General features: G+C 42.1%; 1 protein-coding gene across 3 annotated transcripts; it reads right to left on the bottom strand.

The window, feature by feature from the left end:
• Nucleotides 1–1,583: 1,583 nt before the first annotated feature.
• Nucleotides 1,584–25,145, bottom strand: PMS2 (PMS1 homolog 2, mismatch repair system component). 3 transcript variants are annotated; one of them, XM_087417538.1, is made up of 15 exons: nucleotides 25,009–25,145; nucleotides 23,162–23,296; nucleotides 22,418–22,504; nucleotides 22,131–22,233; nucleotides 20,975–21,158; nucleotides 19,264–19,431; nucleotides 18,547–18,644; nucleotides 17,430–17,529; nucleotides 16,111–16,195; nucleotides 14,623–14,778; nucleotides 11,615–12,500; nucleotides 7,826–7,993; nucleotides 5,436–5,536; nucleotides 5,052–5,221; nucleotides 1,584–2,310 (listed from the first exon to the last, which is right to left on the bottom strand). In XM_087417538.1, the coding sequence occupies exons 1-15, from the start codon at nucleotides 25,109–25,111 to the stop codon at nucleotides 2,167–2,169; spliced, it is 2,688 nt and encodes an 895-aa protein (XP_087273664.1). In that variant the 5' UTR covers nucleotides 25,112–25,145; the 3' UTR covers nucleotides 1,584–2,166. The 3 variants fall into 3 exon arrangements, with proteins under 3 accessions (XP_087273664.1, XP_004440915.1, XP_087273665.1); XM_004440858.3 differs by having other exon boundaries at nucleotides 23,162–23,301; nucleotides 25,009–25,109; XM_087417539.1 differs by lacking the exon at nucleotides 25,009–25,145 and adding an exon at nucleotides 24,759–25,002 and having other exon boundaries at nucleotides 23,162–23,301.
• Nucleotides 25,146–25,246: the final 101 nt, after the last annotated feature.

The following is a 25,246-nucleotide window of genomic DNA, read 5'->3' as shown; positions in this document are numbered from 1 at the left end:
CCTGCTCTGCCTGGATGGCATCCTCTGGACACCCCACCCGCCAGCCCCACCCCACCTCTCGGCTTTGCTCTCACCAACATGGTCCTGCTTCTCTCTTGCTTCAAAATCCATTACTCTGTTCAGCCCCCGCCCCCCAGCTGCTCTTGCCTCTAAACTCGGGCGGGCCTTTCCTCTAGGCTTTCTGATCCTCTATCCGTGAAATCTGAACTACAAATCAGGCAAACTTCGTTTCTCCTGGCGGGTTTCCCATTAACTTTTGTGTTTTTTCTGTTCTCCCTGGCTTGAGACCGCATTATTATTATTGTGACTGTTTATTCTTTCCTTACGCAGCATAAAGGGGCGCGCATTCTCTGGCCCGGGGAGCCCCACGCTTTCCGCCCCTTCCTAAGGACCTCCTCGCCCACCCCGCACCTGCTCGAGTCCTAGGAGGCCGCGGCCGCTCGCCAGAGGAAGAGCCGGCCTGGCCGTCACGTCCGTGGCGGCGCACGCAGGACCACCGACCTGGGGCGTGGGGCCCCCACGTCACTCGAGCTCCCGGCCGGCTCAGCCGGGCGGGGGCGGAGGTGGCGCCCGGCCGGCTGCGCGTCCGGCCGGTCTCCAGGCAACCGCGGGCCACGCCCCTCCCCGCCCACCCTTAAAGGGACCGCCGCGCGCATCCGAGAAGCCCGCTGAGCATCAGTGCTCTGCCCTTCTGGTCTACAAGGCTACGTGGAAATCTGGAGCCGGATGCCCCTGACCTGGGCTTTCCCAGCTCTGTTCATTGCCGCGTGGTCTCTCTCAGCCTTTACTTCACCAAAACGGGAATAATTCAGGCTTTAGTTTTCCATCGCTGCCGTAAACAATTACCACAAACTTATCATCTGTGGTTCTGTAAATTAGGAGTCTAACAGAGCTGGTTCCTTCTGGAGTCTCCAGGGCAGAATCCATCTCCTGCCTCTTCCAGCTTCTGGAGGCTGCCTTCCTCCATCTTCTAAATCAGCAAGGTTGCACCTCTCTGGCCCAGCTGGGAAAGGTTCCCCACATTTAAGAAGTCATGGGATAGACTGGGCCCACCCGGCCAATCCAGGATATCTGGCCATTTCACCACTCTCCCCTTAATCACATCTGCAGAGCCCCCTTGGCCATTTAGGTGACATATCCAAGGGTTCTGGGATTAGGACACCACCATCTTTGGGGGGCTTCCTACCACAATTCGCAACTTGCAGTTCTTGTGAATATCAAATGAAATCCTACAGACAGGCACACCAGCATAGTGCTTGACACAAATGGCAATAATTATTATTTGATTGAATCGTTACATCTAAGGAATTCTAAGTTGCAAATGGAAGCCCCATCTCCCACAGGCCCACGGTCCCAGCAGGGAGGGCGAGAGGAGGTGGGTGGTCCACACTGGTCGATGTACATCAACTGCCCTTTGAACTCCACAGAGGGGATTTTTACTTCCATTTCTGGCAGAGTTCAAATGGGACGAGATTCCATGAAAAACTATTTGACAACAGACAGAGGTTCTCTCTTCAGTACCATTCAGGAACAGTAACGAGAAAGTCCTGCAGTCCCCACCCCAAAGAAACCACATCACAGCATTAACGTTACAAAAAAATCAAAATCTTTTATTTCCCCTTGCCTACAGCAGTGCTTTGCCACTCTGACAGTCCTGGGGGACATCTAAAAATAGTGACCCCAGCCCCACCCAGTTTTCTTCCAGCCAGGCAGAGAATCCCCCTGGGGTTTTCCAGATTATTCCTTTTTTTAAATTTCACAAGCATCAGGGTTGAGAACCACTAACCCAAAAGGGCCATAATTTTAAATTTATGAAATGAAACCATTAAGAATTTAATCATCATTAAGGGCTGAGAGTTGCAGCCTAAAACATGTCCAGCCAGAGCAGAGGCCTGGGTCACTTCCAAAGTGCTCTCTCCATTTTTGTAAAACATGCTCTTGCCTGTACACACGCACATGCGTGCACACATTCAAATGCAGAACAAAAAATTTTCAAGCAATGCTCCACATGGTTTAAAAAGGTTCTCAAGATCATTTCTAAATGGATCTAGTACTTTTTTTAAGTAGCAGGTTAACTTTGAAACCAAAAAAAAAGGTTAAAACCATGTCTTTCAAAACAGAAAAATCTGCAATAAAATCTATAGTTCTATATAATGAGAAATGTTGTCAGGTTTGAGAAATGACATCCAGATTGGCAATGTGTCTCATGGTCGGCCTTCCGTGGGGGCAGTTCCAGGGATGGTCCATCTCACCCATATGGGTGATGAGTTTCTTCATCTCACTTGTGTTAAGAGCAGTTCCAATCATCACCTGAATATGAGACACAACGGTTTAAATGAAAGCCTTACTGGTTTTTGGTTCGAACAGCAACACTTCAGAAGCATTTTTCCCTTAAACAAAACTGGACAAGATTACAACTCAAAAACAACGTTCCTGAAAAATCTGCCCCCAAAGAACGCTGCCTTCTAATATCTCAGCCCTCAACCTTTTTGTGAGACCCGGCCCCCCTGGCTCCTTCACAGCAGCACACCTCTACTGGGGACCTGACTGTACCTGTCCAGGATCCAACAGTCTCACAGCTTCATCACGACCGCCATCCCAGCAGCCCTGACTCCCACCCCGGCCACTGCAGCGGCCTCCTGAGAGCTCTCCCTGCCTCCCCCTGTCCCCTTCAACCTGTTCTCCACAAAGCAGCCAGAGATTCCTTTGAAAGGTATGACAGATCATGTGGCTTCTCTTCACAGCTCTCCCCTCTCAGGAATAAAAGCCCAAGTGCATCACTTGACTTGGCCCTCACTGGCCTCTGTGCCCACACCCCCTCCCCCACCCAGCCACACTGGGACTCCTGTCTTCTCTTGCAAGTACATAAAGCAAGTACCTTCCTCAGGACCTTGGTACTGGCTATCCCCCCAGCCAGGGACACTCTTTCCCCAGAAGTCTGCACGTCTCACTTTCCCTCTCCCTTCCTCTCAATGAAATAGCACTCCTTGTCTAGCCCCCCAGAGCCCTCGCCCTGCTTTTTCTCCACAGCACATATCACCATCTGACATACTCGTGGACGTCAGCAGACCCCACAGCAAGCACAGAGAAACTGAGACCCTGAGGAACAGGGAGAGATGGTGAGAGGTGACAAGCCTGAACCTATCTGTCACCTTTCTTCCACGCGCCAGGCAGTCCTATAGAGGCGAGATGTCCAGCAGGGCACGGCCACATTGGAGGAAGACAGACAAGAGACAAGTTAAGAGAAACAAGTATCGCCTGGGAGAGGCTACTTCAGTGGGGTGCTCAGGGCCGGAAGACGGGAGGGAGCAGCTATGTGAAGCAGGTGTGTGAGGCTGAGATCCAGGCAGAGAGACCGGCAAGCACAAAGGGCTCAAGGTGAGAAGGAGACCAGTGTGACTGTGGTCCGGAGCGGAGCGAGGCAGATGGGGCTGGAGGGGCAGGCAGGGCCCAGAGCACAGGACCTTCAGGAAAGCCCACAACGGTCAGTGGGTGTGCTAACTGGAGGATGAAGAGCTGCAGCATGGTGGACTTGCCAGGGTGGGGAGTGAAGGAGCAGCCTGGGGCTCCAAAGATCTTTGAGTCACATTAAGATACAGAATTTTAAAACGGCTGGCTACTGACACAGGCCAGTCCCAGCTCTAACTCTCACTCACCGAGTCCCGGATTGGAAGATCAATACGAGGTCTTTATCAAAGAAATACCTGTGGCTGGAAGTCAGATCCTGGGCCTTTTTCTCTGCTCTAATTAAACTCTTCCCATGAGTAATTTCATCCAATCCCATGGCTGTCAAGTCCACCAAAACTCTTCTCTCTAGCACTGACATTTCTCCTGAGCTTGCGATTCATTAATACAGCTGTTTTCAGACACCTCCACTCAGTCTAATGGGATCTCAAACTTAACAGAACTCTGATCCCTCCCACCCCCAATGTAAAAAGCTGCTACTCTTCCCTGCCCCCCTTATTTCGTTATGGGACCCTCTAAGTCTGTTCTCCACCGTTACAGCCCTCAGCGGCTCCCGACACATGCAGCACAAACTCCCAGGTTCTGACCAAGATCCGCAAGACCCTACGTGGGTCCCCTGGACGCTGCTCTGCTCTCATCCTGGTCCCCTCTCCAGTCACACGGGTCAGCCTCTGGCTTCACCAGACGCCTCGAGTCTTTGCACTCACTCGTTCTTCTATCTGGAAAGTTCTTACCCAAGTGGCTCCATATCGACTTCCAAGCGTCAGCTCAGATGTCCCCTTCTCAGACAGCCTTTCCCTGACCACTCACCCAGCTCTTCACCTCATTTTTCTGTGGTCACTCCCTACCCCAATGCTGTTTTAATTTCTTTACTGAACTTACTGGTATCCAAAGTCGTCATTATTTTTGTTTACATCTATTTTGTCCCACTAAACTATAAGCCCCATGAGGGCAAGGACCTCATCTGCCTTGTTACCTCTGTGCCCCCAGCACCTGGAACAGCCACACAGCAGGGGCTCAAGGAACACCTGTTGAATAAATGAAGGCGTGGCATCCTGGCCTTGCCTACAGGCCGGGTGATACAGATTCACTTACTTCACTCTGACATCAGGCTAATCACCAACCACTGCTACCATTTTCCACACCAGTCTGAGCGGCGGCAGTGAAATAATGCGCAGTGCATCACAGCGCAGCCTGCAAAATGCTTGCTGACTGAGGGACTCTGTGTAATCTTGTGCAGTGTCCTTCAGGCCTGGCAGCAACAGATCTTTATCTACCAGTGTTGTTAAAACCCATAAGGTCCATAAATGAACAGTGTGCATAAATAGCTAAGTGCGCTGAGATACTGCTTAACGAAAGCAGAGAAAGAGCAATAATTATGGGTCAGAGGTCAAAGATAACGCAGACGTGTTGAGCTTCCATGTTATCATGGCAGAGGGCAATGTGGCTCTATCTGTACAATGACCTAGGGCAATCTTGGCCACATTTAACAGCGCTCACTGGTCAGGAGCTGAACTGAGAACTTCCGTGGACCATGAGCTGGGGCTGACCCTCCAGGTCCTGGCAGACGAGCTTTCTCTACTTACAGACTTTCGGCAGGCTCTGGAGGCAAACATCTGCCTGACTCTTGAAGGCCGGCACATCACCCCAGGGCTGTCACTCAGCATGAAGATCAGTTCATCTATGTCCTGAGGTCCAAAGGTCCAGTTTTTACTGGTTGGCAAGGAAATCAATTTAGCCCTTTCAGTGATTGGAGCTAAAAGAATAAAATTTGGAGAAAAATCCATGATTTGAAAAATGCATTTCATTTGCGTGCTACTTGTAATGAACATTTGAAAGAGAATGCAGGTGCAAAATGCATTTTTGGGGAACCGTTTTCATCTCTTATAAAATATATTGATCAATATGACCTCAAAGATTGTTCTCAGCTCTAAAAGGACACAATTCTACAGTCCTAAGTAATAACTTACCGCCTTCATCGATAACAAAATCAAAGCCATTTTTTCTGAATATTTCCAGATTTTCTATTAGAACAGCTTCATTGACAGCAGTTAAGTTGAGAGTCTGAGGTCTGAAAAACAGAGAAGAGATTTAAACCACGTCTTAAAGTCAAATGTTGACCTATAAAGCAGAAATGAAACTAAAACAATACCACAATTCTTTGAATTCATCTCAAAAAGCAACATGAATAACAATACTTTATTCAGCTATGTGCCTTTCCTGTCTCAAAGCTCTCTGAGGATTTCCCTTTAATTTTCTTTTTTTAGGTTCTTTTTAGAAGTTAAAGTAACTACAAAAGTAGTTTGCTTTTCCTCAATCTGCTGTCCCACCCCAATGACCCAGTCTTTTTTTGAATCCTCTCCTTAAAGATAACATAAAAATGCTATTTTTCCTCCTCACAATAAAGACAGTTTGAAAAATTGGGTTAGGTCATTACAGACTTTTGAAAACAGAATAAAGAGCATTTGTTTTGCTATCCTGCTCCTTCCTCTGCCTGCATTATTTATCTATCCTTCTACCCATCCAGCTATCCCAGATTTACCGAGTGCTCAGACAGACACTGCTAAAGGCAGGACACGTAAACCGACCTGGTCTCGGCCCTCATGGAATAATAGCCCAGTGGGAAAGAAAGACATTGACCAAACAGTCAAACAAATAAACTATAATTACAAACTACACTGAGAATCAGGAAGAAGAGACACCAGCGCCAGACGAGCACAGAGCAAGTGAGACTTGACCTGGAGAGAGGGGGTCAGGGAAGGTTTCTCTGAGGAAGTGATCCTTGAGCTGAGATCTGGGGGTGAGTGGCAGTTACCAGGTATAGGGGTGAGGGGTGGGTGCAGGGACAAGGGTCTAGGCAGAGATGACAGTCTGTGCAAAGGCCCTCTGATGAAGCACTGATGTTCCAGAGCCACACATAGAGATCTACTTCATTCTTTTGCGCAGTCGTGTAGGAAGTCATTGGGGCTGTCAAGGGAAAAAGAAAGGTGGCCAGAGAGGCTCAAGTATAGAGAGCAAGGAAGAGGGCTGAGGAACGAGGTCATCAGGGCCAGAGTAGGCAGGGCCTGGGAGGATAGGGTGGAACTGTGGTCTTCATCCTTTCATGTTGGACTATGGTCTGCCTGGGACCCACAGTGGCCTGGGATTATCTGGGTCAACTTGAAATGCCACAAACAAGACCTTATTTATGCAAAATAGCTAAAAAGTAAAAGACCTCTCTAAGAGGGGCAGGAAAATTTCATTATTATAAAGTAGCTTATTAAATGTCTTTACTATTACCATTTACTCCCACTGAAAATAAAAATAATTAAACCATTCCATAAGGAACAGAGCACTCAGTAACTAGGTATGTTTCCCAGTTGAGTGTTTCAGCCGTGCATTTCTTCACACCAGGATCTACATCTGTTGGGATCTGAATTTATTTCTCTAGGTAGTTTAACTTTCCAAATGAAAATCCATGCCCTCTTCTCATAGCTTTGCTTCAGAAAAGACTTCTGGTTTGCATGATATCCTATCACACCACCTTATGAAGTGGTCAGAGAGAAACCTTCAATTTGGCAAAGGAGAGACACCAAATTCTGCAGCGACTATTGAATCACTGGAATTCATCTGCTACAACTGAGGATGGACACACAGGCTGTGCTGCCTTTCTGAACACATCAATTCTACATGCTATAAATAGAAACTCTACATACTATAAATTGCCCTCCATCGAAAGGATTTTTCTGGTCAACCAGTGATCCACGTTTTTTAATAGCTAAAAAGGTTTGATACTTCAAAAACACAGTTGTGTGACCTCGGCAAGTTACTTAACCTCTCTGTGTGTGCCTGCTTTACCACCTGTGCAATGTTGATGGTAAGAGTAACTACCACATAGGTTTGTGAGAATTAAATGAATTAAGACATGTAAATTGCTTCAACGTTCCTGGCACAAAACAGGCACTCATTAAATGGCAGGTATGATTATTATTATGTAAAAGGTATAAAAATCTGCTGTAGGGAAGCTTACAGCATGTTATGTATACACACACAAGTTATTAGATTTTAAATTTGGGGGGTGAAACAAGAATTCTGAACACTAGGGGCCGGCCCAGTGGCACAAACGGTTAAGTGCGCGAGCTCCGCTTCGGCGGCCCGGGGTTCGCAGGTTCAGATCCCGGGTGCGCACCGACGCACCGCTTCGTAAGCCATGCTGTGGCGGTGTACCATATAAAGTAGAGGAAGATGGGCACGGATGTTAGCTCAAGGCCACTATTCCTCAAGAAAAAAGGGGAGGATTGGCATCAGATGTTAGCTCAGGGCTAGTCCTCCTCACAAAAAAAAAAAAAAAAAAGAATTCTGAACACTAAAATGAACTTACGCTATGAGCCTTTGACCCTGGAGAACAGTGTGCTGTTGCAGCATCTCAAAGTTGTATTTCTCATCCGTAGCATGCTGGTCCACTATGAAGATGTCGGCATCCAGTTTGGTTATTATAAATCCCAAGTTAAACTGACCAATGATTTCCATTTCTGCAAACATTGTTTTACTGCGTGTAGAAAATGTTAATTATAAGACATTTTAAAAGATTATTTTTCTGATTATAAAACAAACACTGTAATAAAAAAATACATAGAGAAAGGTCCTAATAATCCCACTTTCTCAAGGTTATTCATTCATTCATCCAACTCTCCAATGACAATAGTTACTACTATTAACAACAGACCTTTGTCTATACAGTAATTGTTTTAAAAAAACAAAAATGGGATCATAATTCTTCATACTGTTCTACTCATCACTTAACAACACATCTTAGGTATTTTTTCAGACCCATACATACAGATCTACTTCATTGTTTTTAATGGCTATCTAGGAATTCATCACATGGATGTACCATAATTTGTCCAACAAATTCTCTAATAAAGCACATTTCAGTTGTGTCCATTTTGAATAATACAAACAAAGCTGCAACAAACATTCCTGTACATAAATCTGCTCTCTTGTGGGAGTATTTCTGTATGATAAATCCCTAGAAGTGGAATTATGTACGTACATTTTTTAATATTGATGAGATCTGTAAAAGTTTACACTCCTACCAACAGTGTCCAGAGTTCCTTTTTGCCAGAACTGGGTATCAATCCTTCTAAGATCTGCCAAGATCACCAGTGGGTCCTTTGCTGGGTGGCTTCAAAATCTAATGCCATTAATGACTATATAAGTCAGTCCAGACTAGAGGCAGACACCACCACTAACCTTCATATGAGAAACTGACATTGTAATTCTGCAACCCGCACAATTAAATTTTGTGAAAATTGATTTTCATCAGCATCAGCCCTGTGCCTACAGGAAATGAGATTCTGTTAGAGCCGCTGTGGAAGCTCTCTGGTTCTCCGACGGTGACTTGAGCTGAGGATGAAAGGCCCTGAGACTGTCACTTCTTCTTGTCAGTGCTCCAGTGCACTGAGGAAGGTCCAGCCCACACCCCAGTGCTTGTAATCATCCTCACCACAGCAGCCACTCGGGCTCCCAAGGCACGTGCGTTCACTGGCGCCGAATCACAATCAACCACAGGTGGTAATCTGACAAACTGCGATGCCTCTGCATGCCAGGGATTACTAACCTCCCATTTCCTATTGGCAGGGAGCTCAAGTCCAAGGTCACGACCAAACCAATACCAGAACCCCCCTTTGAGGGTCTGTCTCGTGGGACCATTCCTGGTACTAATTCCATATCATCACAGTCCAATCAAGAGACAACTTAGCTTAACCACTAAGCTAAGAAATACAGGAGTACCAAATGCAGAAAGCAGCCACACCTGCAGGGATGAGGCAGAGTGTCCAAAGAGGGGACTCTTGGAAGAGCACCGCCTTCCCCCCAGGCTGAGCTTCAGACCTTGTTGGAACAGGCGTGGCTGCAGCCCACTGCGTGAAGAGAAGTTTGCCAGAGTATTCCAGTGAGCAATGCTGGGCCTCCTGCACGCTGCTGGTGGCTGCCTTACAGAAGAAAACGATACCCCCGAAGCAAGGAGAGAAGCGGCTGCTCCTGCTGTCCTGCAGTCCCTCTAGCGCCCCCTACTGATAAAGTCTAACAGCGCACCAGGAGAAACGCTTACATGGTCTAGCCTCCAGGATGGCAAAGCACAGCCAAGAAGGGTGGAATTGGAGCTGAGAGGCAACAAACTGGTAACTGGCAAAAATACCAACTCCCTGGCTCTGATTCCACGCTGTCCCAGGAACTGTCTGAGTACAGTGGTTCCCAGGTAGACCCCCTATGCGAAGAACCTGTGCCCACCTGAAGACCCAGGTCTTCTGTGTCTTTGGCTGGTAATCTCACTATAAACTAAAAAGGAGCATCTGCCTTAAAGAAACAATGAAGAAGAAACAAAACTTTACAACTTGATGTATTTAGTTGTAATTCAAAATACAGAAATAGGAGCTGGTAAACACTACCTCAGTATCTTCAATTACTGCCTAATCTTTAGCTCCAAATGTGTTTCTCAGGAAAAAGTAAACCATACCACGCCTTGTCAGAACAACAGCTCAGAACAGGGGCACAGCCAATCCGACAGCCATGCACTGAAAGCCAGAAGCCACTGCCAGGCCCGCCGCAGACCAGGGTTTCTCAAAGTGACCACCTGGGGCACTTGTCAAAAATGCAGATTCCTGGGCTCCACACCCAAGATCTTCCAGATGGACCGAAGCAGAATCTCTGGATGCTGGCCACAGGCTCTGCTTTTTCAATAAGCGCCCTAGGTGATTCTTACGTGTACCAGAATTCATGAACCACGATAACGGGTGATCAATAAATGTTGGTTGAATTAGTTAAAATCTCTATTTTCAAATATTACAGTTGATTTCACTCACTGAGAGGGCTAAAAGAATCCAAAGATAAAGGATAACTGGCTTTAATTTGGGGTACCTTAACACGTCTCTCCCTATCAACCACATACTTTCGATGATTGTGTGTGTGAGCGTGTACGTGTGTCTGAAGGAACCTGGCTCTCCTCCCTGGGTCCCTCAGAGTCCACAGTTCCCAGATCACATCCAGAGAAGTTCGTCTCCATTAATTACACTTTTTGAAGGAAATACTTCCTGAAAACCTTTCTCAATGTAAGCTAGGCACAATGTATATATAATACGATACTCGTTTTTGAAGAATTTACCATCTAAATTAGACAAAGACTGTGTGGTCCAAATTAGAAGTGCTATAAATTTCAAAATAATTACTGAGTTGCACCGTGGACAGGACACAGCGCATTTCAGTAACTGGTGAGACAAAACACGTACAAAGTTGAAAAAGATAAAAGTTAAATATTTCAAGAGAATTCATCATTTTAAAAGTCCCAATGCTGTACATGATTACTGCCAAGAAAGTGGTGATAACTAGTGTTTTTATTATCTGTATGATTAATATTTTTCTTTAAATTGACTCCCTTTTTTACTTAGCCTTATGCTATGCAATCTTCTTGAAATCACAGGTCTGACAATGTTATAATTTTTCCTGATACACATTAAAATGAAAAATGGGAAATAGCAATGTCCACCAAAACTGCCATGAATTCAATGCAGGAAGAAGTCACTGTGGGCTGAAAACCTTCAGGAAGAGGCATGCAATCAGGGTCAAGAAGGCGTTGATTAGTTTGGACTGATGGACAGGATATGCTAAAAAATCTAAGGTAAAATTCTTGAAAGGTTTCTGGCAGCAGAATGGCACAGTGAAAGAGTTCTTTACAGAAAATTAATTTGATGGATGTGAGAGGCAATGAAAAGAAGTTGGTGAATGGAAAACAACATCACCGAGGATGTATTGGTAAGGCCAATGAGCAATCCGTGGAGTCACAACTGACTCCAAAATCAGAATCCGCGAGAGGGAGCCCTGAGAAAGGAGAGAGCAAGGGAGAGAACTGCTGGCAGGTCTGACGATTTAGGATACCTCAAGTCTATGGGGCAGGGAAGACCCCCAGGCAGGACCATCTTGACAGGCAGCAGGAGCCCAAGGAGCAGACCGTGGTGCCAAGGCAGGGCCACACGAGAGCCCCGAGCCAGAAGAAGAGATGCCATCAGGGCAGAAGACACCCAGAGGAGCAAAAACAGAGCCTGGAAGGATCGGCCTTTGCTTCACTCACAGCAACTCACTAAAATGAGCAAAAACACTCAAGAAAAAACTTTACCTTATCTCTTTTCTTAGTTCATCTTCTGCGGCTTGATTTTCTCCAGGGCAAATCTTTGCCCTAAACTTCCTATAATTCTGTTCACTGTCTCTTGGCTGTTCTTGGCGATGTAACCGCTTTATTCGTTTAGCTAAAGAAGTCATAGAAAAGTCAAGGGGCACTATTTTCTTATTAATTTTAACAGCCACGTCAACCTGAGGCATTGACATGTTCTGAGTATTAACCACCTCTTGAGGGATGTCAGAATTTAAAGGGGTTTCTTCTTTTTTAAAACGCTTTGTGTTTGAGGATGAAAGATGAGCTGGCTGAGGCAAAACTCTAAACTTATATCCACTCTTTTCTTGGTCTAAATGGCGTTCCGCGTCTGAAAAACGATGGCCAGTTTCAGGTACCTTCTCACAAGACTCCACATTTTCTTGTGAAAACCTGTCTTCAGGGGAGCTTGCTGCCCGGTCACTGCTGGAGTGACTGCCCATTTCTGGGGTGCTGAACCCTCCTTCTGAGCCAGCTGGAGTGCTGCCATGCCCCGAGTCCTTCTCCATCTCCACTCTGTCCGTGCGGTCACAGGGGCCCTTTTCTGAGCTCATTGCCTCTTCCTGGGGGCTGGACGAGCCTATGCCAGAGACGGGCTTCAGCAGGCAGAGGGAGTCAGAAGTGCTACGAAACGGTCCACTTCTTTTCTGTCTTGGAGAAATCCGTCTCGTTTCAGGAGTCCTCAGGCCCTGAGACTTGTTCCCTCCTGTGTGACGAAGAGAAAAGGCCTCTCTCAGTCTGGAAATGCTCACTGCCCTTTTCTCTTCTCCTCGGGTCCTTAATGAAGTGGGATTCTCCTGCTCTTCTGGCAGAGGCTTTTCCATCTCTGCCGAATGCATTTTTATTAAATTACCTGAGTAGATATGAACAGAGAAGAGTATCAGGGATTGTACCGAAATGAAATAGGAGCATATTTTTATGTGAACAAGCACTTCACAAAAAAAGAGATTCAAATGGCTAATTAAAACCTACGAAAACTGTTCTACATTAATCATAAAGAGATATAATTTAAACCACAATATGATGCCACTATATACCCATGGAATGGGTAAAATTAAACAAACAACAAATGATTACAGGGATGATGATCAAATGGAATACTAGCTACTGCTGGTGGTACTACAACTGGCACAACCACTTTGTAAACTCCCTAGGAGTAACATCTCCTAAATCTATCACACACGCCTGTGACCCAGCATTGCTACCGCCATCAGAAATGTCCACCTGTGCAAAGCCATGGACGGGGATCTTCACGACAGCTTTATTCATCACAGCCCCAAAGTGGAAACAAGCCAATTGTGCACAAATAAATCGTGGTATTCAAAATACAATGGAATACTGTACAGCAACAAGAATGAGTCAGTTACTTGCTACACATGACTTGGATGAATCTCACAAAATATGGAGAGAAAGAAACAAATCACAAAAAGTACATACTGGATAACTTTAAATTAAAAACAGATAAAACAAATGTATGGTGTTAGAAGTCAGGAAATTGGTTACCACTGGGGGTCATTGTATGAAAAGGGGTACAGGCTGGTTCTGTGGGTGCTCTTTCTTGATCTCGGGCTGATACACTTATAAGTCATACACTTAAGATATGTTTGTCTCTGTGTGAATGCTACAGTTCAATAAAATGGCTAAAAGAAGAGCACTGGTTCAACTGTGCTTCAAGATGCACAGATATGGTGAGCAGCTTCTCTTTATGGGGTAGCCTCTTGGGCAAAGTGTCCGTGAGAGAATTCAGAGATGCCACCACTGGCCCAGTCCACAAAGATGTGTGTGCTACCCACCATCCTCCACTCCCTGCCCCCCACATACACATCCATAATATCCCACACAGAGAAGGGCCAGGAGAGACATGGGACCTACCACGTAGAAGTCAATGGCTCTGCCACACTAACGTCAGCATTTCTGTGCTCCTCTCCTACCACCCAGCAGCCCCACCTCACCCCTTGGGAGCTCTGTGCCTCCACCACATCCTCTGATTATCAAAACTGCCCACCATGGCACTCTACGAGAGCCTGCCTACTGTCTTCCAAATCGACCTGTCCCCACCCTTGGGGTGTTAGGAAATGTTAGGACAGAGCCACTCTGTATCTCGCCCCTTTCATAAACCCCTGGCTTATGGCTCCTGGTACCCTCAGTTTACAAAGCCACATCCCATACTCATCTGTCACCTTAGCTTTCCACCAAACAGCTCTCTGATCTTTTTCCCCTTGGAGGACACAGTGATGGGCACCCACTCCTGCATCTCTGCACGTACAGACATGGAGATCAGGGGCAGGTTGGCCTAGAGAAGAGAGCATCCACCCCAAGGAGTGGATCTGGCTGTCAGAGGGGATAATGGCCCACTCTTCCCTCTGCCAAGAAAGGCAGCTGGGGCTCAACTCTGGTCCTCTCCCAGATATCCTGGATGCACCCGGTTTGGATGAAAAAGAATAAAACTAACTTATTAAATAAATGGCTGATCATTTATGACCAAGTAGTGAAATAATGATTGTGCATATTATTACAAATGTCAAACCAGCTTTGCGGCAGCCCTGATTTCAACATGCCACTCTGAAGAAGGCACAGGGGCGATGTGAGGGAAAATGGCAGAATGAGGGCCTCCAAAATTTCCCTCCTCCATAAAAAGAATGAGAAGACTGACAAAAACTGTCAAAATTAACTTTTTCAGAACCCTGGACATTAACAAAAAGTTTGCAGCAATCAGGGAGTGTTTATTAAAAAAAAAAACAGTTGAGTCTTGGTAAGAACATACTCGTGTGTGTGCTAAATGTGGTTGCTCATGTCTCTTTTTAATCAGATTACCTTAAATCTGCAGATACATACTTTCTAGAGTGACATATCCTCTCTGTCTAAAAGAGGAGATTTTGTTTCATGTCAAAAAAACTTTACCACAGAAAAAATAAGGAAGGTATCACAATGGCTATAAGTTTTAGAAGCTGTTCATATACTTGTATTTTTCTTACCTTCAACATCCAACAGTGGCTGCTGATTTACATTAAGTTTGTTGACATCACCATCAAACATTCCTATCAAAGACGTCTTTAAAACTGCCAACAGAAGCTTCTCCTCTTGTAGTAAAATCTGCCTTTTATCCGGAGTAACATTGACATCAACACATTCTAAGGCAAAAGAGAAAAGATATTCATCATGTTTAAATTCACCTTTAACAAGAGAAATTTCCCCATCTACTATTTTATTCACTTGGACTCACCAAAGGTACTATTAAAAACATCACAGTGTCCAGATTATTATTCATAAACTACAAAATTACTTCTTCAAACAAACAAGGAAAGGATGAACAACTTTTTTAAACAGACAAAATATGCAAGTATTTGAATAGGTAAATTGCAAAAGAAAAAGAGCAAATAAATACATGAAAATGTATAATAAAACTGCAAACTAAAATAATATATCATTTCATCACCTACTGAATATGGTTAAAAAGTATAAGACCTAGTACATTGTTGGTAGAAGTGTAAATTGGTACAACATGATCATATTCACAGACCCAGTGATTCTACTTCTAGGAATTTACCTTAAAGAAATAATCAAAGATATAGATAATGATTACATTATAAGAACTGTATTTAAATTTCCAAAAACTGAAAACAACTTAAATAGCTAAAAAGTAAAAACATTTAAAAATTAAGGTATATCCATACATTGGAATATAATGAATGCAGCTATTACAATCATGTTTCTAAATAATTTTTACTGACATGGAACAGAAAATGTTCACATCTATGGAAAAAGAGCAGGATACAAAAATTAACCAAAATTATTTTCTCACCCCAAATATAGATATATATATATCATTATATATTTTTTAAGGTATGCACATAGATATTTCTTTTTTTTTAAAGACTGATCTGATGAGGATCTTTATTTATTTTCCCCCCCCCAAAGCCCCAGTAGATAGTTGTATGTCATAGCTGCACATCCTTCTAGTTGCTGTACGTGGGACGCGGCCTCAACATGGCCGGAGAAGCGGTGTGTTGGTGCGCACCCAGGATCCGAACCCGGGCTGCCAGCAAAGGAGCGCACGCACTTAACCACTAAGCCACAGGGCCGGCCCATGCACACAGATATTTCTAAGTATCTAGAAAAAATATTGGATAACAAGAAACCAGAATTTTAACAATCAGAAGAAAAATATGAAATGAATTATTTTCAAAATCAAGGAGAACTTTTAGTCTTCTTTCTCCCTTGGCTGACATGAAAAAGTTACATTTTCCTAATAATACAATTAATGTAGTTTCAAGCAGAAAGCAGGAAAGTCTGTATAAAACATAAAATAAAAATCTATGAAATAAAAAGTCTATAAAAATAAATACATTGCCATTTAATTGTTACTACAAAAGTCTCTTTCCAGTCATATCAGAGCTTTATAATTTCATTTTATTCTTTTAGGAGTAAGTCACCAATTTTACTGAAACCTCAGTAGAACTTACCTGAATCAACAGAAATGTTAAGCACAACAAATGGGTACTGATGTCGATTATACATGTGATACACCTCATTCACAAGTCTGGAAACCTACACAAAAAACACAGATTAGAAAAGAATACATGTTCCCTTCCCCCAGTGTTCTAACAATGTGCTCTTGTCACCAGCCACCAAAGGGATACATTTTTTAACAGCTTTATTGAGGTATAACTGGCCTGCAATAAACTGCACATGAAGTGTACAATTTGATAAGTTTTGACATATGTATTCACCAATGAAACAATCCCCACGATCAAGATAATGAATATATCCCCAACCCAAAAGAGCTTCCTTGTGTCCCTCAAAGGGGTATTTTTAATCATAGACTCCTAAAACTGAATTTTTTTCCAATCTAAAGATGTTCCTGAAGAAATGTCAGTAAAAGGTAGGTGCAGTTTAAATGCTCATAAAACACATTCCAATGTACACAGAAACGTATTTATATGACTTTATAATGAGATTAATTAAATGGCATTAGAGATAAACCATAAAAATCACACCAATCACAATATCAGTTAAAAATGTAGAAGTTGAACCATATCCGGTAGACAGAAGTAATTTTTAGGTGTCCCTGGAAAACAGAAACTCTAACTGAGGTACAATGTGGCTGAAGATCCACAGTCAAAACCGAACCACTAAAAACCCTGTAACCATACCAGGATGATCAGTGTAAGTTTGAGGCAGAGTAATTTGGGCCCTTATTTTCCTGGAAAATAAAGAGAAGGAAGAAAAAATACAGAAGAATATGATGTGTGTCAGTCTATACTGAAAAGTCTAGATAATGGTGAATGTTTTGAAATGTTTACTTTGTCCAAATAGGGATAATTTTTTTTTAATTTTTGGTGAGGAAGATTGGCCCTGAGCTAACACCTGTGCCAGTCTTCCTCTATTTTGTATGTGGGTCGCCACCACAGCATGACCTGATGAGTGGTATAGGTCCATGCCCAGGATCTGAACCCACGAACCCTGGGCGGCCGAAGCAGAGTGCGCTGAACTTAACCACTATGCCACTGGGCCAGCCCAAACAGTGATAATTTTTATGATGATAAATATATTGGTTACTAATATGTGTACATATATATATGCACACACACAAATATAATGGAAGCAACTGTATAGTAGACTTTTCTAAGTGTCTAAAATAAGATAATCTAAAGCCATGTTTCTGAGTCAACCTCCCAAGTTCCACGTAAATTACCTGTGCCAGAGACAGTTACTAAATAATAAATAAAATTAAAAGTTAAAGACAAAAAGAAAAAATTAATACAAAAAAAACGTTAAATACCTTTGCTGGGTCACAAGGCCGCCGATTGATAAAGAAAAATTGTCTGTCTGTTGAACTCCTTCCGACACCATGAGTACAGTGAGAAATGAAACCTGAGATACTGTTCAGTGTTAATACAGTAAGGGCAGGATTCCAGAACGAAAAGGATTAGAAGCACATATCAAATGGCACATTCTTAAAGTAAAAAATAAAAACCTAACACCTGGTGACATGCTGATAATGTTAATATTTCAGTTAACATGTGTCTGTGCTCTATTCTGATGAATCATTAAAAAAACACAGACCCTATAGAATGCTCTAAAGCTCATATCATCAACAAATCCCCCACGGGCAATGCAGTGGGTTCAAAACTGGTTCACTTCAGCTCTCCTCTCACTTTCCCTGTGAAGTCCTTGGGCTCCACAGAAGGAGTGGGTCTCACCTCAAACTCACATTCTCAGAACCTTCATGCTGTAATCAGGATCTCTGCCCACACTGCCTGCCCTTTTAAAATCTGTTCTCGGTTAGCAAACTTATATCTACTAAGGTGTAGGTAAAGTGTTTATTCTACCTGAGATCTACCTCAGGGATATTTGCATTTCCATAAGATCAATACCTTAACATAAAGAAATGAATCCCCATCTTTAATTTCAGGCATAAGCAAAGGGCAAGCGGAGGGAAGGTAAGCAATATGGACCGTCAGAGGGCCAATCCTACTCACGGAGAATGCCTACTTTTTTTACACGAAAAGTAATGATGCTGGACTGGACTGTGGGTCAGGCATGAATTAAAGGAAACACAGCCTCTACTGTTCTCTGCCAGATCCCAATAAAAAGAAACAGTATACATAAAGTAATTTAAGAGTTATTCTAACTGTTCACTAAACAGAGCCTTTACTATAAAGACTAATTCCATCGGAAACCCCCCAAAATGCACCAGTTACCCAGAATATTGTTTGAATTAAGTAACTGAGTCCTTTGTATAAATCCTCTGTCTCAGCAGTAATATTGCCCAGTTTTATAGTGGACATAAGAAACTATAAGCCTTGAAATCACTATCTTTAAAAATAAAAAACAAAAAAGCAAAAAGCTCAAGAAAAAATGTTCAATTGCAATTTTCCTGGCAGGAATCTACTTACCAGAACAGATTATGCAGAGCATCAGAACAGCTCAGCCCGTACTCTTCACAGACGGAGTCACTAGGGGGCAGCTGGACAAAAGGAATGAGGCTTTGCAACTAGAAGAAACCAAGACCCACAGTTATTTCCTAATAAAGAGAGAATAGACTAAGTTCAGAAAGGAAGATATGGAACGGTTTGTGTTTTCCTTCCTAGTCAAGCTATCCACATTAAGAACATAAGGAAACACAAAGAATCTCAATAGCTGCTTTTTACAGTGCTGTAATTTTGATTTTTTTTCATTAGAAAGATGAAACACTTGAGCTCCTACTTATCCAAAATCAATACATTGCCCACATTCATCTATAGTTGGGGGATTATTATTGGCAAATGCCAGTGGGTACAGATGCCAATGCTTAAAAGAAATTCTCTAGTCTAATGAATCTGCATAACTCTTTTAGAGCTGTCCTAAGCAATGTGTTTATGAAGCACCAGAGGCAGCTATGAGCAAAAATTAGTCATGTGAGAAAGAGTTAAATTCAGGAGAGTAAATGGATTATTTCATTCTGTGGAAGAATAAAATAAAAACACCTTCAGCTCTCAACATTAATTTTTGTGATAGGTACCAATAAAAAAATCAATTCTTGGATTTTATTCTCTATTCTGTTGGAAAGGACTATGGAAACCTGCCATAATCACTAGAGCAATAAAATGTTTTAAACAACTGGCCACCACTACCTGTTTCTGCCCAAACACTGATCCGATATTCTCCTTGATGCTGGTGCTTCCACTCGTGCACAGCACAGGCTGTCGCTTTGCTTGTCCGACCTGATTAGTGCAACTTACACGGACGCCTGCTGAAATGATACAGTATGCCTGTAAGACCTGGACCATTTTGGCATACTCCTGTTTAAAAACACAAATGCAAGACTCAATGTTACTTTAGGCTTACAAGAATTACATGGTTCAAGTTATAACATCCAATTCAAGGCTCTCTTATCTCACAAATAAGGCGAATTATTCCTGACAGAAGGCCCCATGAATCGCATCTCCCTACATTGTATAAAAGGGAACTCAGAGGCTTTGGTTCTCAGTCACACTTCTCTCAATTCTAAAATGTCCATGCCCGCTGCTATAAAAATTGAAAAGTACATTCTCTTTGACCTTGTAATCCCACCTCTAGACATTTATCCTTGCAGAAAGACTGGCACAAACAATTGAAGATGTATTACAAAAATGAAACAATTTGTAATTTTGAGAAATTAGAAACAACCTAAGCAACCACCAACAAGGAGCTAATTAATTATGGTAGATCCATATAATGGTGGAATGATAAATAATAAGGTAGTACGAATTGACCAAAAAAGATATCTAGAATATACTATATAAAAAGTTATAGAACAGTACATTTTATATGATCCTAATTGTTAAGAAAATAGAAACATATGCATAAAGGTTGTATATACATGTATACATTTAAAGTCTGAAGGCTATAAACCAAACTCTGGGAGGTAGGCAGAGACAACATCAACTTTCTACCACATATAATTCCATACTACTTAAATGTTTCATATTCTGTATTGCTTGATTTCCTTACATCAATTATCTCGAAATTTTTCCAGGATTTATAAATACATGAAACTAAAAGGAGTCTGGAAAGACACATCAAACTGTTAACAATGGTCATCTCTGGCAGGGACAGGTTTTTTATTCCTACATTTTCTGAGACATTAATTTTTTACCATAAGATACAAAAAATAATAATAAAAATTTTCTCTGTACAAAAATTTTATTTTTTAAATAAAAAAGAAAAAATTATATTTAAAGTTTTCTCTGTAGTATATATTTTTGTAAAATTTAATAAAGTTATAACTAGCACAAATTGCCTTACAGTAAAGAAAGTTTTTAGCTGCATATGTTTAAGTAACTTCTTTGATTATAAAAAATATATGTACAAAACAGAAAAGCACAAAGAAGACAGCAAAAAGTAGATATGCTCTCACATGCAAGGATAACCACTGGTAACAGTCACGTGTCCACTCTGCTAGCCTGTTATCTATGCATATTTAGGCCAGTTGCTTTGTTTTTATGAAATTGTAATCATATAGTATATAAACAGTATATATGATTACATATATACACTACATAGATTAGTATATATGATTACATATACACTAAGACAGAACCTGAAAATAATGTTATTTCTTAAAAGACTCATTTCCCATGTTAGGACACCTAATAAACACAATTTTATGATTCTTTTCAAGAAAAAGAAAGGATAAATTATCCTAAAGTTAAGTCTTTGAGGGGAAGAAGCAAACCAAGCGCTTCTCAAAAACTTAAGGGAAGAGAATCAACTGAAGAGTAAACCACTCGAGGAGATCTCTAACTCCATCTGCACATTACACTGTCAGTGTTCTTGGGAACTGGGATTCTGAAATTACTGTACCTTCTTAATATTCCTCTGAAACTCCTTATGGCGCACAGGTAGTGTGTAAAATAACTGCTGGACACTGACCGTTGTCCCTCTGGGCCGTGGGTAGGGGGTTTTCTGGACAATTTTCCCATTGTGATCAAACACCAGTCGAGTTCCCACCTTTGCAGATGCGTGGCAGGTAGAAATAGTCACGTCACTGTAAGAGATGCCAGGCAGGCACGGTCAGTTAGAGACTCATGGGTGGTGGTCATCACAGGCTCATTTTCTCACTTCTGTTCTCTCTAAACTCTCCTAAAAAAATGACATTCCCTCTGAGATCATCAAGAGGCTTTAAATGGGTGGGGAATCATCATAAAACCCAAGGTTTGACACCTACTAGATAGTGAAAGAGTTCTGCAAATGGTTTGTTTTGATAAAAGCTTTGATATTTGTTTTTTTGGTTAAACTGCAAAACAATAAAAGATCTCAAAACTTAGATATTCATGAATAAAGATCTATTTCTCAGTTATGTTACTACTGTCCTAATAAAATTTTAAAAAAGGATTCAAAAGATATTACAGTTCAAATGTATAAGAAATTATTTACAAAAATTTAGAATCTGTTGTATAAGGGCTTCAGTTAAATTTTTTCTTAAACATTGAAATAAATTAAAACCAATAGCATCAATAATTTATGATCTATGTGTTATTTTAAAATGGAGAAGTTACTGCTTAAAAAGGGTAACAATTTGGGCCGGCCGGGTGGCACAAGCAGTTAAGTGCACGCACTCCGCTGCGGCGGCCTGGGGTTCGCCGTTAGGATCCCAGGCGCGCACCAACACACCACTTGGCAAGCCATGCTGTGGCGGTGTCCCATATAAAGTGGAGGAAGATGGGCATGGATGTTAGCCCAGGGCCAGTCTTCCTCAGCAAAAAAAAAAAAAAAAAAAGGTAACAATTTTTTTACAATAATATTTGCTTCATTTCATTCATTCATTCATTGCTTACATTTCACTGCTTACATTTATATTACCACTTAGATTGGTAGTAAGATAAAACAGAATGCAGAAGTTAGAAGTTGAGACATTCAGATAGAAAAGTGTAAACAATAATGATTCTAATCATACTTTTTAATTTTCCAGAGAGAATTTTATAAGGGGTCAAGTTAGTGGATAAAAATATCGCATCACCTCAGTGCACAAAGTGAGCTCAGAGCTTCCCCCCGAAAGCCAAAAGTTTCAACCTGAGTTAGGTCAGCAAACTCTTGAATCTTAGAAGTGTGATGTTTCAGAGCTGAAAGAGAGGTGTAAAGTAAGGCCAAAGATATCTCAAGTGATACAGCAATGAATATACACAATACCTACCAAAGTAATTGGTTTTAAAAAGCAGTTTTTGTGTTTCTTAAGACAGCATTACTCAAAATTTTGAGACATTTTGCCCAAAGATTTTAAAACAGGATTAAAAAAATTCAACTTACTTAAGCCTTCAAAGTTTTCTTCTTCTACCCCACATCCATTGTCTGAAACTTCAATGAGATCCACCCCATAGTCTTTAAGCCTTAGATCTAAAAAGTTTAAAATATTTATTTTGCAAATTGACCCATGCTAAAAGCCTTTATAATTGACAGTATTTATAACTTGCATAATACAAATCTAAGAGTCATAACTATATTTATTTAAACATACTATTGTCATTTTGTACGCTATTTTGTCAAGTTCGTCTTGGCTCTTTACTGGCCCAGATAAAATAGTTAGTTTTTTCTTTCTTTCTTTCTTTCAAAGGATAATTTTAACATAGTCATTAAAAAGAACAGGTTCTAGGATCAGACTTCTTGGGATCGTATTTTACTAGCTTTATAATCTCAAAAACAGGAAATACCCTGTGCCTGAACTTCCTCATTTGTAAAATGGAGATAATAATAACAATAATAATAATTCCTATCTCACACGGTTATTCTGCAGATTAAATAAGGTATCCCATTTACAGTTCTTAGCACCAAGCCTGCCTGCCACATAGCAAGAATGCAATAAAAGTTAACTGCTATTATTATTACTACTACCTAGCTAAGTACTAGGCACATAATAGATGCTAAATTTAAGTTTAAAAAATAATAATTTCTCAGTATACCAACACTTGATTGTCTTATTACAGTAAGACAATGTTTCTTGAATAAAATAGCGTAAACTGATTATTTCTCACAATTTAAAACTCCCAAATTTACCAATATTAGTGGCGCCGGCATCCACACTATTTTCCACCAACTCCTTCACAGCAGTGCTTAGACTCAGGACCACCTGCCCAGAACAAATCTGATGGACTGACTTCCGATCAATAGGTCTGATGGCCTTAGCAAGTTCTGTACTAAAGAAACCAGTTACAAGAAACAAAGCAAGTATGCAATTATGCATTTTCATCCTGGTTTTAACTGTGTGTTTAAATGATTCATCTCTGTTAATAGTTAATGGGTCTAACATGTTCATTATATTAACATATCCATTTACTATCTTGATAAATATAAATGTTGTTCTACAATCCTTAAACATCTGTCAAAAAACCTTGTGACTAGATACTTCGAATGTAATAGATATTTAAAATCTAATTATACTGGGATCTACATGGAGGAGACACAGGTATCCCTCAAGCTATGCGTCATTAACTTTTTGCAACAATGAGATCTTCTTTCTGGAAAAGTGAAAGCAGTATTTCTTACACAATTTGAAAAACCAAGAGTACAGTGGGATATACAGTGTTTATGTAAAAATCAAAACCATCTTAGACACTGGTTAGCAATTTTCTAACTACAGTACTCTGTGCTGCCTTTGAATCCCCACCCCAAAACCAGGCTGTCAGGTGCTGCCTTCACAAAGGCCTCAAAGTTCTTGTTGCCCCTGCTTTAAGAGTTTTTCAACTGGTTTTCTCCACTTTCTCCCTAATCCAATCCAACCTCCATGCTACCACCAGAGTTATTTTCAAAATCACAAATCTGGTCAAATAATTTTTTGGCTTAAAAACTTACTAGCATCTCACTGTCACATGAAGTTTAAAATCTAGTCATAAGTGGACCCCACTCTACCTTATTTCTCATTCTCTCCAATCCTCCTCTCTTCACCAATTCCCTTACATTCTAGTCACAGTGAACAACTGTTTCCTCAACATCACAAGCTCTTTTAGACACTGCACCTTGTCTACACAGGTCTGTCTAGACTGCTCCCGTCTTCCTCATCTGCCTGGCAAACTCCTGCTCATCCTAAGAAGTATTCCATATGTTCATTAATTTAGCAATTTCTAGTAAACAGTTTAATTGATGACTTGGGTATAACAGAACACAGGAGCATCTCTGGGAAAATCTTTGGGTATTTCCCACACCATCTAACACATAGCAGACCCTCAATAAACCCTTGTAAAATAAAGGAACAAACATCTTTACACTTCATTCTACCTTGCAAAGACTTTCACTCAATTTTGTCTTAAATGTCAAAACTGCAGATGACACCACATAAAATGGAAAGAAGTATCTCTAAAAACTTGTTTATTTGGCAACACACCATAGGCTACTTCTGATATTTATTTTAGGGAGTGGGAAATAAAACATTTAAACGTAGCGAATTTGGGTTCATCTGACACTGAACGCCACAGTGCTGGCCGAAGATTCGCTTCCCCGAATTCGGTGTAGCTTACTAGCCAGTAATCGCATACTCAATGAGATACACAAGTACTGCATTTTTTAAAACTGTGCGGCAATGCAAATTAGAATGTGCCTTGAAGCCACCCCTAAAAAAAGAGAGAAATCAGTTAAAGAGGAAATGAATTCAGTCTACTGGGACTTCATGCTCCGACTTCAGGTCCAAGGACGTGTGGGGGCGTCTGGGCAGAATCCCCCGCTGACCCCGACGTCAAGGGGCACCCAAAAGGCTGCGGGTCGGAGCAGCGCTGAGGTGCCCACTCCGCGGCCTCCGTGCCGCGGGCTCGCCATGCGCCGTGGTCACTCTTCCCTCCTTTCCAGGGTTCTGGAACGCCGTGCGCCTTAGCGAGGGGTGACCGCGAGGGGAGACTGCAAGCCCCGCTCACCTGGGCCCCTCGGCTCCCTCCATGAATCCACAGCCCGACTCGCCTCTGGGACTGCGGGACACTTCCCGCCTCCGCTCCCACGGGGGCCCCGCCTCCTGGCCATCCACTGGCTGCTTCCAACACAGTGCCCCGCCCCTTCCGGACGGGGCGGTAAAAGCTTCCCATTTCTCCTTCTCGCTGATTGGTTGTGTGAAAGGCCGAGGAGGTGACGTCGAGAGGACCAGGGCCAATTAGAGCA

This window comes from Ceratotherium simum, chromosome 26, assembly GCF_057802395.1.
Source record: "Ceratotherium simum simum isolate JZ-2026a chromosome 26, ASM5780239v1, whole genome shotgun sequence".
In the NCBI taxonomy this organism is placed as follows: Eukaryota; Metazoa; Chordata; class Mammalia; order Perissodactyla; family Rhinocerotidae; genus Ceratotherium; species Ceratotherium simum.
Note: the sequence above shows the minus strand (reverse complement) of the source record. Positions and strands in the feature narration are given on the sequence as shown.

Excerpts from the sequence above, each read along its gene's own strand:
- PMS2 (XM_087417538.1), bottom strand. The coding sequence starts at position 25,111 with ATGGCCAGGAGGCGGGGCCCCCGTGGGAGCGGAGGCGGGAAGTGTCCC. Across the intron at positions 16,196-17,429 it reads GGCCTTGTGACCCAGCAAAG|GTTTCCAGACTTGTGAATGA; the intron begins GTATTTAACGTT and ends TTTTTTGTGTAG. Across the intron at positions 5,537-7,825 it reads CAGGGTCAAAGGCTCATAGC|ACCTCAGACTCTCAACTTAA; the intron begins GTAAGTTCATTT and ends TCTGTTTTTCAG.